The sequence below is a fragment of the Beta vulgaris genome, chromosome 9, assembly GCF_026745355.1.
Source record: "Beta vulgaris subsp. vulgaris cultivar EL10 chromosome 9, EL10.2, whole genome shotgun sequence".
In the NCBI taxonomy this organism is placed as follows: Eukaryota; Viridiplantae; Streptophyta; class Magnoliopsida; order Caryophyllales; family Amaranthaceae; genus Beta; species Beta vulgaris.
Window position 1 is genome coordinate 1,838,435 of NC_079210.1, and position 16,599 is coordinate 1,855,033.

Sequence of the window (16,599 nt, forward strand, 5' to 3'; positions counted from 1 at the left end):
CGTCAAAATAGCTTGCGCGTCACAGACAGTTTGGACGCAGGATGGTGATTCCGAGTCGGGTTATATAAATAGCCTTAACGTAATTCCTTATTATGTCGATTATAACATTAATCACATCTGTAATTCTGATTTTCCTTAAAATCAATAAAAGTATTCTCTCTTTGTACGTGGGCGTAGCCAACACTTCGTTGGTGAACCACGTTAAATCTGTGTGTTCTTTATTGTTTTTTGTATTCATTATTTGTTTATATAGGCAATTATAAAATGTATAGAGTATCTGAGAGGAGACACCTAGTTCTAGATGCTCTAGAAAGCATTATGGATAGGAGGCTTTGCTGAAAAGGGTATAATTTATACTTATAATGAATATCATTGCTGATTGTCTCTTGTGTCATCAATGTTGTGGTATCACTCTCTACCTAAGGCACTTGGGGTGCTTGGATCAAGTTGACATGCGAGAGATTCCGATCTAGTAATAAAACTTGTTTATATCATCTTTATTAAATAACAAAAAAAAAAATCAAGATGTTCGACATTTTATATGAATATTGATATAATAATGGAATGGGTTGGAAATTGGCATAAATATAATCAAAGGTATGTATGTTACTTGTTTTTATCATCAAAAAAATTCACTTTCCTTTTGAAATTTCAAAATAGAATCTCGAAAAACCAAAATATAATTTCTAGTTTCTTGTTGCCATTTATCGAAACAAATATAATTATTATTATATGAATACTTTTCAATTCATTATAAAAATAATATCATATGATTTTTAAACCTTAAATCCAAAATTCGAAAATTGACAATGATATTAAATAGGTCCATGTATTTTACATGTTGATACTTGATACATGATGATTTGAGTTTGCACTTATGCAAATTATCATTACTTCAAAAAGATTGGAACCATTACATATGACTTAACTTAGTTAATAATTTTGCAACTATTGCTCATAAAACCCTAAAAAGTGAAGTTGTTATATAATCATGATCTGCTTCCAGCATATATGATGCATACAAAGCAATAATTTAGAATCTGAGTAAGTAGTTCATAAATAATTGTACTTAAATTGAAGATGTTTCACTAGTTTTGCTTAATCAAGTAAAATATGCCTGGCTAACAATTATTATGGGACACAAGCCACGGCCCACAATAGATTAGTTTATGTATATGATAAGCTTTTATCTTCATTAAAAGGGTCATACACTAACTCATATTATTATTTTAGCAGAATCCAGATCACTAAAAAATAAAAGAAGTATTATAGTTTTTTAAATAAACAAAAAAAGGTTTGGAATTCTTTTATTATTTTTAGGAAAAAATTTCATAAAATTAGCTTTTATAATCAATTTTTTTTTTTCAAAAAACTACCTTTTAAAAATTTTATTTCGAAAAACTACCTTATATAACAAATTTGTTTCAATATACTACCATTAACTGTAAATGAGAATTAATCACTAATAATTGAGTCACCGTAAATTGCTATTCTTTCCTTCCCTATCGTTTCTCTCTTCTTTTCTCGCTACTCCATCGACAGCAACACCTAGAGCGATTGTCATTTATTGATTAGTATTAAATATAAACGTAACATGGTAGTATATTGAAAAGAATATGTTATATAAGGTAATTTTTGAAAGAATTTTTTTAAAAAAAGTTGGTTATAAAAGCTAGTTTTTTGAAATTTTTTCTTATTTTTATATGAGCATTTTTTTAGGGGATTTTTATAATAAGGATAGTCTATATGTTAACTTTGCAAAAATTGGCTTGTGCATGATTGTTCGATTTTAAATGTGAACTATAGAGCATATTTAAATACCTAAATCTAAAACTAGTTTCAAGAAAAATGTTATATATTAAAGTTTTAACATTAAATCAAATAATGTTTGCCGTTATACTTTGATAGTAAAATATTAATAAATGAAAATTATAATCAATAAGACATAACGTGAATCTAAAACTAATTTTAATAGAAAAGTGTTCGAATTATTTTAAAACAGACTAATATCACACGAATGGTATACTAATATATATATCATGATAGTTGGAGGTAATGAGATCATTAGTTGTTCGAATTCTATTTAAATCAGGTTATTCTCTCTCTTTCTTGATTCTTTGCACAAGTTGCTGCTCCATCCTCGTGCGCTGTCTGATCTTGATCTTGGACCCATTAGATTAGGCCATTATAAAACAAATAATTCAATACTAATATTTGTACATGTTGACGAGGTACCACATTTTAATATTAGTGACTAACTTTTAACTTTTCCATCATTGACAGCCTGACAGGTAACAACTAACCATTAACGACTAACAAGTACTCCCTCTGTTTCATTTTAATCTACACACTTTGACATTTTATATTATTCACAAATTGCACTTTGATCCTCGTTTGTGATTTATACGTGAATAAAAACATAGTCATGTGGGATCTTATTAGATTCGTCTTAGTATGTATTTTATTAATATATACTTTTTTTATAATTTTTACAAATACAAAACTAAAGATATATATCCCCAAAGTTTTGCATTAGCATGTGTGAAAAGTGTAAGTGTGTAGATTAAAATGAAACGGAGGGAGTAAGATAAAAAGGAGAGGTGGTAGCTCAACGAAGTATCATCACTTGAAATTTCACGACTTTATCCGTGATCTAAATTCTCATTCCAATAATAGGCTGAGAAATATTTTTAGCCTCTAATCTGACTTGCCTTGCAAAGTAAGAGTCTAGCAAAGTCTAGCAAAAATTGGTGTGTGGGGCAAGTGTCTCTTCTAATTTTTAAACAAACTAATAAGTAACATGAATGTATAATTGTATCTCTACACTAAAATATATACTTGACAAGTTTTGGCAATATTTGTTTGACTATTTATAATCCTTGACCATGTGTCACTTGGGCCTATCAAGTAGTATTTGATCTAGTGGTTTGGCTTGTATCTCACAATCTTGAGGTTGTGGGATTAAACCCCACTAGAGGCACTTTGGGAATGAGGATTTCCCCTTACAATTCCTTCTACTTCCAAGGGGTCTTGCTTGCCTGCAAACCCGAACCGGATTGATGTGAGCGAGATTCCAATCTGATTAGGGTGCCTTCTCCTTATCTTAAAAAGAATGTGTCACTTGGGCCTACTTTCGAATTGGTTTACTTCACTATATCACCTTTTTTGCATCAGCTTCGCTTAGTTTGCAAATTGTTAATTGTGTTAGAAAATTGAGGTATATATTAAGAGCTCGTTTGCTTCACTAGTTTTGGGCTCCAAGAATCCAATTCAATTAACGATTTTCTTTTTTCTTGTGTGGTTCAACTCCTTATCAATCCATTATCATTGTTTGATGGTAATGGATTCCCCTAATTTGTTTTCATCCCCTTCCCCTTAAGTAACAAAATTCATTATCTTGGTGGTAATGGTTACCATAAAATCAATTCACCAGCTTAGACCAAACACTTTATAAATGTAACCATTGTTGTTACCAAATATTCTCCTCCTTCAATTGTTTCCATTCCCTTTCCATTCTATGTCTTGAACTAAATGACCCCTAAGTAAATCACTAAGAACTTAAAACGAGATATGGTGTCTATTTTTTTGGATTTCTTCTCCTCAATTTTTTCCAAAACATTCTATAAATTTAAGTTATAGTCTAAATAGAATTTCATTCAATAAGAATCTATATTTATTCGACAAAAAAAAAAAAAACAATTTTGTCAGTAAATCTACTAATTTTGAAGTCATATATAGTAGTAGTATAGTTAAACTTGTTGGAGTTAGTACATGAAGTCTTAGTTTTCTTACTTCAAAAGTTGTTTGAAAAGAACAAAAAGTGCCTTATCCCACATTGGTAGTTTAAAGATTTTTCCCTTCTTATAGAGTTTCCTTCTGTATACATTTGTTGAAGGTTAAGTGGGAAGAAACTAGTAACCACGCGTGCGCCGGCCGGGCTTGAGTGCGTGGCGCGAGACATTTTAGTTCAGTTTCTTATTTTTTTGCGGAAATCAGTGAAATCAACATTCATATCTTCGATGATTTCGTAACCGTTATCATTGATTCTTGACGTTATTATATTAATGTTTCCTTTTTCCCTTAATTTCCGCCTAATTGATAGTATTATTGTTTTTGCTTCTTGCATTTCCTCTATAAAATGGAGGCTTCATCAGTTTTCAATAAACACAAAAAAATCATTCTTCTCTACAAAATTCTAAACATGTTATCTATATTCTCTCTGATATGGGCATTGTTCAAAGTGTTCTCAAACTGTGACTATGTACTGCACCGGAGGAGCAATGGTCATGTAATCCTGGAGGTTGGTTGCCAAGAGTCCGTGTGTATATGACGGGGTAAATTCAGCTTTAGGGTAGTGTTTATTCATGCCACGACTAGGGGGAGTTTTAGTTCATGTAATCCATGTACAATAAAAAAAAATAGAAATTGCATGGCATAGGTTTTGATCCCATGACCTTAAATTCATATACTTCCTCCGTTTTTTTTTACTTGCAACACTTTTTTCATCAACTCCAATGCAAAATTTGGGTAGGAGAGAGGTAGAGAGGAAAAAAGAGAGGGCCCCAGGTGATTGAGAGAGAGAAAAAGGAAAAGCAAAAGTAGAAACTGTTGCAAGTAATTAATTATTTACTTTTTAGGAAAGTGTTGCAAGTAAAAAACCGGAGGAAGTACTAAAGTTTTAACCACTATACCAAGTCGTATTTTGTATTATCATTTTAAAGTACACATTGATAAATGAAAATATTTCTTACACGGGACATAGCCCGGACCTAAAAACTAGTTTTTCCGTCAAAATGAAGGGACAACTATTTTCATTCCTTTTGTTTATCTCTCTTGCTCTAACTTTCCCTTTCATAATCCTTTCGTTTCATCATTTTTGTTATATGGAACCAAACAAAGGAAAAATAATTTTGAATTGTGCAACCCGTTGTAAATTATTTTTCATGAAAAATATTTTACACTGAAAATGTTCTATATCCAATCAAGCGAAACCTTAACAAGGAAAAGAAACGACAAATGAAAAATTTAAGGTAGCGTTTGGAAACTTGCATTTTAAAATTCAAATAAATGGGAATGAAATATAGACAAGAGAGAATCGTTGTCTATCACGTTTGGTACAGTTTGTTGACTTAGCTGTGGCATTATTAAGCTTAGCACGTGACAACGTGAACCCTACAATTCAGGTATTAATTCATTTTTAGTCAATTAAATTCAGTTCTTGGCTTTCAATTGTTTAATTTGGAGATCCAAAACATATTCTTACTTAGTGCTAATCATGATTTACCGATCCGTGAATTATGCTAGAAAATAGAAACAAAGGTGGTGCTACTTGTGAATTCTTAATATCATGTGTTTTTTCAGACATAGAATGATAGAATGTACATTAATTCTCACCTGTTGTTTGGATTTAATTTTGTTGGAATTACAAACCAAACCAATGTGTTTGTGTTTTTATGTTTTTTCTTTTTCAAGTATATAATTTCTTTTCTTGTAAATGATTTATATATACGGAGCAATTTCTTCCGAGGACGGGTGACCTCCTCGGAAGTCATCGAGTTGCATCCTTTGAGAATGAGAGATAGCTCGGTGGTTGAACATCTCTACTGATTCCAAGAATTCTTGGGATCGATTCCCATCCTGGACAAGTTAGATTCCCATTTACTCCTCCAATTTGTCAAGATTTCTTCTTATTCTAAAAAAACTGCAAAGTGTCCGTGAAATTGACAAATCATAATAAATCATATCCCATACGAGTCTCTCTATAAACTACCTGTGGTTTATATAAAAGAAGCCAAAGTTACATGAAAGAATGAAAAGAGATGTATAAAGTATTTACAATTTGGAAGCCTATCAAGGGGATAATGGGACACAAAAACTCCCCAACCAAAGGAATTATTAACTCTGCTGGGATTACATCGATCTGTATAACTTAAACACTTAAACAGTAGCCTGTCAAAGAAAAAGACGCTTCATAGCGGCCGAGATACGAGATGAATCACCTCCGGCTTGTCTGCAGAATAATGCAGCCTGCAAATATGAGTTCATTTCATTCAGAAACCTCAGTGATCTCAAAAGTGTGCAAAAACCAACCACAAACCCCCACCCTCCCATGCTTATGCAAGATGCAACACACACACACAAACACGCACACACACAAAAGGGCACACAGAAGTACAAATAAAAGGCAGCAATAACTCGTATCAGTCTCACTTCATTGGTTAAAAAATTTGCACTTAAAAATATGTAGAGATTCCTTTTCCTGTTTTTTTGGATTCGGAAATTAACTGCTCATAAATGGCACAACCCTGCAAGGTGGAGGGAGATAAGGGGATGAGAATCAAACTCCAAAGCTCTGCCGTTAAACTCCAGCTCCACTTGATTCTCTAAGTTAAGGTTCCCTAATGAATTTCTTCAAACTTTGAGATGATAGTAAAAACGATAAGAAGCTCAACTAAGCAGCTAATTCAGATTTCAAGATATAACTAGAAAGAAAAATGATACCACAACAGCAGCCCTTAGATATTTCTAGATGCAGTAAACGTTGTTAAGTGTCCAACCTCAATTAAGAAAAAGAGCTATTTGATGCCACAAAATCTCTCTAGAATTTAATGTTTACACAAATGGAGAGCAGAAACTATTCCTGCTTGAAGATTGAATTCAGTTCTTCAATTTACTGCTGGACATTGGACCCAGAACCTTGCAATCAACTCCGGAAAGAGAGTATTTCTCTCCATAATTGATAGATCTACATTTTTTTCATTATTGTTCCTTTTCTTTGTTGTTCGACTTATATTTAGATCAATTAGAGGAACTCCTATAACACAATGGGGAGCTGGGGGAGTTATCTTTACTTTTTCCAGATTTTGTTGTCGGCTTCAAAATAAACATTATCCTATTAACTTCAAAAACAAACACTATATTTATGTTCAATACACTATCCTATAAGTATATGAATTCAAAATATTTTAAAAATTATGGCAACTGGCAGTGATATCGCCGAGCTCCTAGGTTGCCACTTAGAAAATGGGAGCTCATATCCTCAGGAGAGAGGAAGGGGGAAGTAGGGGGTGTTCGCTATCATTTCTCTTTGTTGTCAGCTTCAAAATAAATCTGATTAGTCTAGAACACTATATTTTAGTTCGACTTCTATCCTATCACTTTCCTAATGTTTTCAAACAGTTCTAGAAAATGGCAGTGATACCACATAACTGCTAGTCGGCTAGCTTGCAGGTTAGAAGTTGGGAGCTTGAATCCCCCCTCCCTTTAATTTCTAATTCAAAGTCTTCGAAATCCTGAACAAAGAAATCTGTCACCAATGCTATCTCTGCTTATCTAATCATCATCTCTCTTCCTTTTCTCTCAGTTTAATCATATTCAAATGGCTGAGAATCGTGTTGGGTTCAAGGAAGAATTTCCATGGCTACACCAGCTCAAATTCTTCATGAGGCTTGTAGGCGGTTTTGATGAGGTTGTTGGATATTTTCAGAAAAAATATGGATTTCTAAGTTAGATTTACACATTCCACACATCCACAAACAACCCAACAATGACCCTACATTAGCAGTCTCTTTATTGAGCCCTTCCGATAAAATGACAACCCTGTTCAAAACCCTTTTGACGTGACCTAACCCTAGCGCCCCTTGGGCTGCCCTATTCAATAACAGCCCCTACAAATACAGGAGGAAATGCCTGTACTGAGAAGTTGACCAAGAATGAAGTGCATTTGCAATAGAAAGAACGGACTTATAGGGTTTGACATATGTTGAAATTTAAAGGGGATGTAAACATTTGTTACTCAGGCTGGACCATACAGGCTACAGCAGATTAAGGTGGTCAAAACAATGACAAAATGGCAGTAGACCAAGTGTATAGACATGCATGAACAATTGTTCCGATAATTACAAGGCAAAGTCCTTCAAAGAAGCATGTCAGACAGCAATGAAAAATAAACCATATGTACTTGCAGGCTGCAGCAGCAATCACATATGATGGGACTAAAGAGACATATAAAAAAGAAAAAGGAAAATAATTGTGGTCTTTTACCTTTATGAAAAAACAAAATATTTGCAGCTTCTGGAGAAAAATCAGGGATTAAAGATACTTGGCCCGCCAACATTCAGAGCAATAACAACCGCAATACTGGTAATCACAGCCAGCCAAAATAACGCCGATCCTACAATTTCGAAGTCCTTGGCTATTAGATGAGAGAACTAGACAAGTCATATTTATAAGAAGGTAACATTCTTACCTTTAGAACTTTCTGCACTGCCATCCACCATAGAAGAAACAGATTCATCTGCAACGTCTTGAGGCCCCGGAGTAGCAGTACCTGCACTAGTAACATCATCTCCGACCTCTGGATTCTCAGTTTCGGATTTAACTATACCTTGAAACTCCTCACTAACAATTAAAGCGGCAAGAACATCCATAAACGACTCTTTATCTTTATCTCTCATAGAACCCTCTGGCATCTGCTTGTAAAGAAGATCAGCTTCATCAGCATCCGAGCCATCATCCTCTGAAATGGTACCAGCTATTTGTGCTTTTGCCCCCTCCTCTTCTTCATCTTCCACATATGCTTTATATGTCAACCGGATAAGTAATTCACCAGAATTTCTCTTTCTCAACAAATTCCAACCTCCAGTCAAGAGAATGATCTTATCTGTTGGAACTGTGTCTTGGAGAGTACCTAAATCAACCTGACAACCAGCCATACCATCAGAAAAAAAAATCATAAAACAATCATATTCTAGGTCATAATGTCATTGAGTAAACCCCTACCACTTGAGCCACAAAGCAATTAAACCAGACAAAATGGATACAATCGGCCATACCATGACTACATGAGTATAATTTTTTTTTGCTGTAACATATATAACTTCAGAAATACACAGACCAAACCTTACGCCATGAAAATTGCAGATACAACACTAGAAAAATGATTGTTACAAGAGCCTTGTTTGGCACCTGGCATAGAACAAACACTTCCTCCTCTCTTTTTTCTATTGCGTCATTTGGAAATTTACGCTATTCACATACTCTCCCTGGACCATCTGTGCCATTAACGGCAAAGCAGCTGCCATGAATTCCAACCAGCAAGTCAAACCCGATTTGGCCAATGGACTTCAAGAGAATTCCATCACACCAACAACAGCTAAGGAGCAAGTGGTTTGTAAGGTGGTTTACAAGGTAGAGGCTGGTTTGTGAGTTTGTTCACAAGGAGGAGGATGGGTTTGCGAGGTAGTAGACTCAGGTTGCTTCGCTGGTTGTGTGGCTGTGCAGGGTCAAGGTTGGTCTTGCTAAGTAGGCTTGAGTACAGGACGGCTTCAGTATTACCCACGAATGGTGCCAAACTTATTTCCCAAAATTCAATAAAAAAAAGTTCAAAGAAAGTCACGTACAGGGCAATGAAATTAAAAAAAATGTTGAATTCAGGGCCCATAAAGTTCAAATTCAATCTGATAAGCTTAGGGCCGATAAGGGCTACTCAAGTTCAATTCATGAAAAGAAATTTTAAAATAAATCTTCTACTTTGTTTGAATAGGACAAATAAGTTCTAATAGGTTAATTTCGGGTAAAATAACGAAAAAATTCAAGCGAAGAGAGCACACCCTATGACAACCAAAATATACAATGTGTGAACAATTGTTGTTACCTATAATTTGAGGTTATTAGATGTAATGATACAATTTTGCTTTCTATCTAGTTTCACATGCATAGCATGCATATAAAACTAGTATTTAATTGCGAGAAGAAGTGTAGAATAAAAGAGGATCACTACATTGACATATTAAAATTAGTCAGTGACTCAGTGGAGAGCAAGAAAAGGCTCAAAAGAGGGGGGGAAGGGGGAATGATACTCTGTCACTGAAGAACAATCATCTGTAAGCCAGAGAGTCACTACGCTGACTATCATGGATCACATTCCCAGTCCTAAAAAGCACAGTATGAACTTCTAAAAGGATTATATAGCCTGAGGATCTTCCAAGCCTTATGCATCCAAAGCAACAAAGCTTGCCTGAAAATACTGGGAGGAAGCTGGACAACTTCAAATTTTCTTACTTACCTACAAAATCCTAGACCAAAATAGTTACAGTGCCATAATGCAGAAGCACATGCCCCTCGAGACCTTGACTCACACCTGAACATATTTTAAAGTATGCCCATGCACAAGCACATCCATACACGTGCTATCAAATGTGAAAAGTAATTCCAGTAACAAAGCAATATGTGTAATAATCAATAGACTCAAGTCACTCAACCCCTCATCTAATAACCAAGAGACTTAAAAAACAAAATAAAAAAAAAAAGTAAAGGGTGAAGACTAAAGCAAGTCATCCACAAGACCACAACTACCGATGTTGACTTGATATCCGAGTTGTCTTTTAATTATGCAACCCCTACTCATACTAGTGCAGAAGAGGTCTCTAGGAGCCTCGTGGAGAAAGAATTTTCACAAACGGAACACACTAAGTGCTTGTTTGGTTAACATGACATGAATAAACTTGGCAAATGGGAATTAATGAGAAGTGCAAAAGTCTAGAGTTGTTTGGTTAACATAAATACAAGAAGTGCCACTTCCTTGGACATAACTAACCAAGCCCCTGAGGTAGCAATACTTCCCATGGAAATTCCTATATCCTATACTCCAAAAAAAAAAAATTACACATTTCATGAAATGAAACTTCCTTGAGATTGATTGTCCATGACTGGCACTACCGTTATCCCGTAAGTCATAACATACTTCAATTATCAAGAAATAAGCACCTTGAATGAGACGGACAAATAAGGGTTCACAGTTCAGACTGTGAAAATTAGACTAAAAACTTCATAAACAAAACAAAGTAGCATCATGAAATAATGGCAGAAATAGGATTGACAATACAGAGACTCTAAAAGAGCAAAATATACTACCTCTCCAACACCCATTGTCATATCTGCAAAGCCAAGAGAGTCCACAACTTCAACGTACAATCTCTGTTTTTGAGGATCTGCGACAAGCATATGGAAATCCTGGTTCCAAATTGGTTCACCGGGTGGTCCTATGACAGTGGTTTGACTATTCTTTTTACTGCGTATTTTTTGATCTCCCAAACGTAAAACAACATATGGATCTGTCTTACCTGAATAGTTAGTAAAGAAAAGTCAATAAAGAAATCTTTTCCAAAGCAGATATAGTGCTCAGAACAAAATGTAAGTACTACACCATCCAATGAAATCAATGAGCTGTGAAATATCTGTAATTCATAAATTATGAGATAATACTTTTCTTCAAGTACAGAAAAGCAGAGAAGAAATCATACCATATAAAATATATGAGAGATTACGAGCATCAACAAGAGTAACTGATAGCTCTCCAACAGAATCTTTATTTTTTTCTTGAGCAACCCCAGATTTAAAATCGACAGGCACAGGGCCAACAGCTTTCCCTTTCTGAAAGTCTAAAACAATTTTCTTTGGGCGAACAAAGAGTCTTGGCAAATCTTCAGTCAGCAGTTTTGTCAAGAAGCTGTCAACAGAAAGTGGTCCAAACATTACAAACATGGAGAATACAAAACCCTAATTAAGGTAGAGAAACAGAAAAGAAACATAGCACATATATCATGAGGGAAAAACAAATTTGGCTAGGGCTGACAATCGGGTCGAGTTCGTGTTTGGGTCGATAATAAATGGGTCAAACATCCCTGAAACTAGACCTAACTCATTTAATAAAGAGGTCGAAAAACTCAACCCTAACCCACCTAATTCATAAACGGGTTTACCCATGTAACCCGTTTAACCCATTTGATCATAATAATTATTATATTGAATAATGATTATTTTCTTAAAAAACTAGATGATCAAGTTCACTATTGAAAGTATGCATGTTTAGAGTTTCTTAGAATAATTATGACCTGCTTAGCGATATTTCACTCTCTTTTTTTAACCAAAATTTTGATTTATCAATATACTTTTTCGAGAATCTTCTATATGGATAAGTAAATAATGTCAAAGGTGGTCATTTTTGGGTCGAAAATGTCAACTTGAACCTAGTCATTCTGATTAAATGGGTTAATCGTGTCAACCATTTACTTAAATGAGTCAAAATCCAATCCTAACCCGCTTATTTTGGGTTAGGTTCGGCCAGGTTTTCAAGATGGAACAATTTTTGCCAGCCTTAATTTTGGCTCATTTCATCAACGGCTTCTCAAGTAACTCTTAATGTTTGAGTTTGGACCTACAAGTAAAACAAAGTGTCCAATAAAGTTGTATTTTGAGGCAACTTTTAAGAGTGGAGGTAGTATTATTGAGAAGTTAGAAATTATAGCTTTTAGATGTAGAGGTACTTTTGAGGTAAAATATAGTGTCTAGTTTTGGGTCTCTTCCATTAATTCAATTACTAATTTCGGAAAAAAATAATTCTTTAAACAGCTACTCTGAATTTGACACTTAAACTCAACATTACAATTAGTACAACGACTAGCAGCTACTACAACAGTTACCATTACTCAACTCTCAAGACGGACTTACCAATTGATTACAATTAGTACAAGTTTGGAGTCTCGTTATCATGCTATAGTAAGAAACAAGCAACTGATTACTTGATCTGAGTTGACCTAGCAAATAAAATTGACTATCGAAGAAAAAAGACTAACTGAACTAAACTGAGAGCATAGAAGAGTAGAGACAGCGAAAGCAAGGACAATCGTCGAGTAGCTTTCATCTACAAAACACTAATAAAACCCCTGAATGGGGGAAGTAGGGGCGCAGAACCTTTTGATATGGCAGGCAAGAATGGAAAAGAAATGGGAAGATGCATTGAACTAAAACAAAAGTCAGACCATCCTATCTGCTTTAGTGCTATTTACAAGATATAAAATAACCCCAAAAAAAGGATCTCATACTTGCTGAGTTCAAGTATTAATATTTGACAAGCACACTGAACAAAAAATCATGCAGAAGCAATGCGTCATACTTACGTTGAAAGGACAGGTATTGCTGGTATTTCCCCATGCGCCCAGACAAGAGGAAAAAAAAAATATTAGTCAAAAAAAATATTAGTCAAAAAAGATGCACAAATTTTAACAGTCCTCACATCTTAAATATCAATAATGGCACACCATCTCCTGTTCTTCTTGTTCATATTTTCGCTTTTCTAGGTGAAATCATTGAACATTGATATTAAATCACAAAGATGATAGTATGGAAGTTTAACATGAACCTAAATATATAACTTTTGTGCATTTTTAATAATGTATTTGGAGAAAAAAAATTAGTCAAAAGTTAAAACCAAAATGCAACAAATAAAAAGAATGGAGGGGGTAATGGATTAAGCATCTCACTTAAATCATGTTCAACATTAGTCTAGCTGTCCATAAAGCATTCAATCTAATAAGGGACAGATGAAAAGATGACTTACCCATTAAATTGAACAAGCGAAATGGTGACAGCTTAAATGTTACTTTCGGAAGGTCAACAAAGGCCCATGAAACAGCTCCAACCCAAGGCTCTGTGGGTATCAGCCGTAGTTTCACCCAAAGTTCCCCATCAATATCAAAATCCCGAACACTAACTGGCACAACAATGGGAAGTATTCCAAACTTCAGTGAGAGCATTAAGAGCATACGAGCACCACCAGTGTAACGAAGGCCGATCTGGTACCTGAACAGAACCAAAGGAGATTGATATGCTGAGTGAACAGATACCAAGATCTTTAAGCTCAATATTTAACCATCTCACATGAGCCCATGAAAAGACCCTTCAAACAAATTCAAGTGAAAAACTCCAGCATTGAGGTTAATGAGTAGTGACTGCAGACAAAAACTATTAACATACTCTACCCTAGAATAAATCTTCTACAGAAACGAAACACCTTAAATCTCCCATATTATCTAGGGCAAGCTGTGTAATATAGCATGCCCGAGCGATTAGACTTAATTTACAAATTGCATATCGTAATAAATGGTGTATGAACTGATGCCATATCCCCAATCCTGACATATCCGCAAGCAGCCACCCTTTGGGGAGTAGAAGGACCTAAATAGCAAAGTTGGACTTGTAATTAACATAAGCTCAATAGTCAAACAGCCAACCAAAAGACTAATGAAACTACTCTAATCTCCAAACTACATAAATGACTATGAATGTCAATTGTACAAATGTACATGACACAACATATTCTTTATATTACTTACTATAGTATTCACATGGAGTCATGAACATATCAGTTACAAAGTTTCCTCTTAACTCTTCAGATGATGGGGCAAAAAAAAAGGCGTGATAACAGTCATCCATTCTCCTGAGTTCAAGGGGGAGTCAACTACAACATGATGCAATTAATAGCATATGGGAAAAAAAAAATCGCTTGCTGACACCAATATTATTAACACCAAGTACAAGCTTAGTATACATCAGCAAAACTAGATTAGACTCACAACGAAAGAAAAGAAGCTATATCAGGCATTCCAAAAAGAAAACATCATTTACAACGAAAAGCTCAAAAAACATTAATGCCAAATTTTCTCCCTTTGACTTCTTTCAGGATAACAAGTATAACAACCATAGAGACAGACATGATAGTGGAAAAAATACAGAAACTTTAAATAAAAAATTAAGAAGAAGTAGCAAAGACTAAGATCACTTACTGCAAGTCATTCACACGACGAGACGTTCTGCGTTCCACACTTCTAACAGACAGAGGTTCATCCCCCATCGAGAACTGCTTCACCTCCACTCTTTGTACATAATCTGGTTTTGGAATATTGTCAATCACAGGTTGGAGCAAACCGACTATCCAATTTTCAAGACCAGGTCTATAAACCATCCACAACTTCCCCAGCACCATGTTCACCCATTCTACTGACTCCTTCCTCTGCAAATCCTTCTCTAAAAACATTGAAAAGGTCAACGGTGTTTGCCGCCACAGAGCAAGCTGAGTTTCGGATTTTTTCCTCTTTAATCGTGTCCATACCTTGTCAAAGACAACCCCAACAAAGAAGAAGAACACAAACAAGCTGAAAACGGTCCGGTTTATAGGAGGTGAAGGAATAGGATGAATCACTCCTAGCTGAGTCCTCAGCTTATCCACAATCGGGTCTTGCTCAAAATTTGTAAACCTAGAACCTAATTGGGTAGATTCTTGCAACAAATCCTTACTAGCATCCTCATTGTCAAATTCATCCGAAAACCGCCTTAGAACAATACTTTTAGCTCCTCTCCTAGTAGAATTAGCTAGTTCTACATTAAAATTAGTGCCCTCACCATCACTAGAAATGGCATAAACCCGAAAACCGGATTTCCTACTCAAATTTCTATGCAAATTCTCCCCAAAACACCTCCTCCTCTTAATTCCACAAAACCCCAACAAGGAGAAACAACAACCCAAATTTCCATTCAAGTCAACCAACCCTTTTGGACTAATTTTATTCACTTTACATGGGCAAACAGGGAAATAAACCCGGGTAACTTGCAAAAAATCAGGGCTTGCACAAGCAGAGAGCAAAACCATTTATAAACTGCAAATGGGTTGCCCTAATTTTGAGATGGGCATATAAAGTAACATCAAATGCATAAGTAAACATGAATTCTAATCAAATTAATTTATGGGTAACAACCAATAAACCCCAAAAATTAAAAACCCAGCAAAAGATTACAACTTTAATACAATAAATACACCAAAACAAACCTCAATTGAAGAGCAGATTACAAGATGAGTGTGCCCATCAAACAATGAAATTACTACCTATTAAAGTGAAGAGAAAGAAGTTATCTTTTTTTGTGGGAAAAAAAAGATGGGAAAGTGGTAAGAAAAGGGTGGAAATCAGAGGAAGAAGTTGAAGCCTCAAATGTGGGAAAGAGGTGGATAATAAATTGTTGAAATTCCTGGTGAAGATTGAGTGACTTCTTTACTTTTTTTCCTATAATAATTTGAATATTTGATTGTGGGATTTTGGAAGGTTTTACACATGGGTCGGCGTTATGTGCTTTGCTTCTTTCTCTAGTTCATGGTCTATTACTCTCCAAGCACGTACGTCAACGTGGTCATTGTCTTTCCCCATCCACTCAAGAATGTTGTTCAATTAATGATCACATAGTTGACCCAAATTGCTTCTCTCACTTGTATATAAAATTGTGGATGGGATAAAATTTCGAGTTTTTTTGTGGGAATATACCGGGTCCGGATCTTTTAGAGTTTTATGAAAACTCTACAAAGTAGAGTTGAATCCTGACCATATATTATAAAATCAAGGACTCATGATTAGTGGGAAAGGAAAAGATATGGGCAGGATATTCGGGGGAAAATAAGGGGGATTTTTTGGAAAGAAAATACAAGCCTTTGATTTCTTAATCAACGACTGATATTTAACGAACTCTACCGTGTAGAGTTATTTTGAAACTCTAGAGGATCTCAACACGGGATATACCAGGGTAATAGAGTATTTTGTGGGATATATCTTATTAAAAAAAATTGTGCAGATATATCAACTTAAATTTAAGTTTCGTTAAAAGATACCAAAAACATATTATTTCCGACAAGAAAAACAGATTTTTATCCTTTGACTTGGTAGGAACTTGCGAGTGAGCTACAAAGTGACGGTGTATAAGTTGAATGAAAATGAA

The 16,599-nt window shown here is 34.9% G+C and overlaps 1 protein-coding gene across 1 annotated transcript; it reads right to left on the reverse strand.

Annotated features, from left to right (window-relative positions):
• Positions 1–5,731: 5,731 nt before the first annotated feature.
• LOC104902611 (tricalbin-3) lies at positions 5,732–15,995 on the reverse strand. The gene is made up of 9 exons (XM_010690443.4): positions 15,665–15,995; positions 14,625–15,510; positions 13,400–13,641; positions 12,960–12,978; positions 11,304–11,509; positions 10,915–11,123; positions 8,249–8,699; positions 8,044–8,173; positions 5,732–6,027 (listed from the first exon to the last, which is right to left on the reverse strand). Exons 2-8 carry the CDS (start codon positions 15,485–15,487, stop codon positions 8,085–8,087), a joined length of 2,079 nt encoding a protein of 692 aa, XP_010688745.1. The 5' UTR covers positions 15,488–15,510; positions 15,665–15,995; the 3' UTR covers positions 5,732–6,027; positions 8,044–8,084.
• Positions 15,996–16,599: the final 604 nt, after the last annotated feature.

Coding starts and splice junctions, on each gene's coding strand:
- LOC104902611 (XM_010690443.4), bottom strand. CDS start 15,487: ATGGTTTTGCTCTCTGCTTGTGCAAGCCCTGATTTTTTGCAAGTTACC. Junction 8,700..10,914: donor TGACAATGGGTGTTGGAGAG/GTAGTATATTTT, acceptor GCTGGTTGTCAG/GTTGATTTAGGTACTCTCCA. Junction 8,174..8,248: donor CAGTGCAGAAAGTTCTAAAG/GTAAGAATGTTA, acceptor TCGAAATTGTAG/GATCGGCGTTATTTTGGCTG.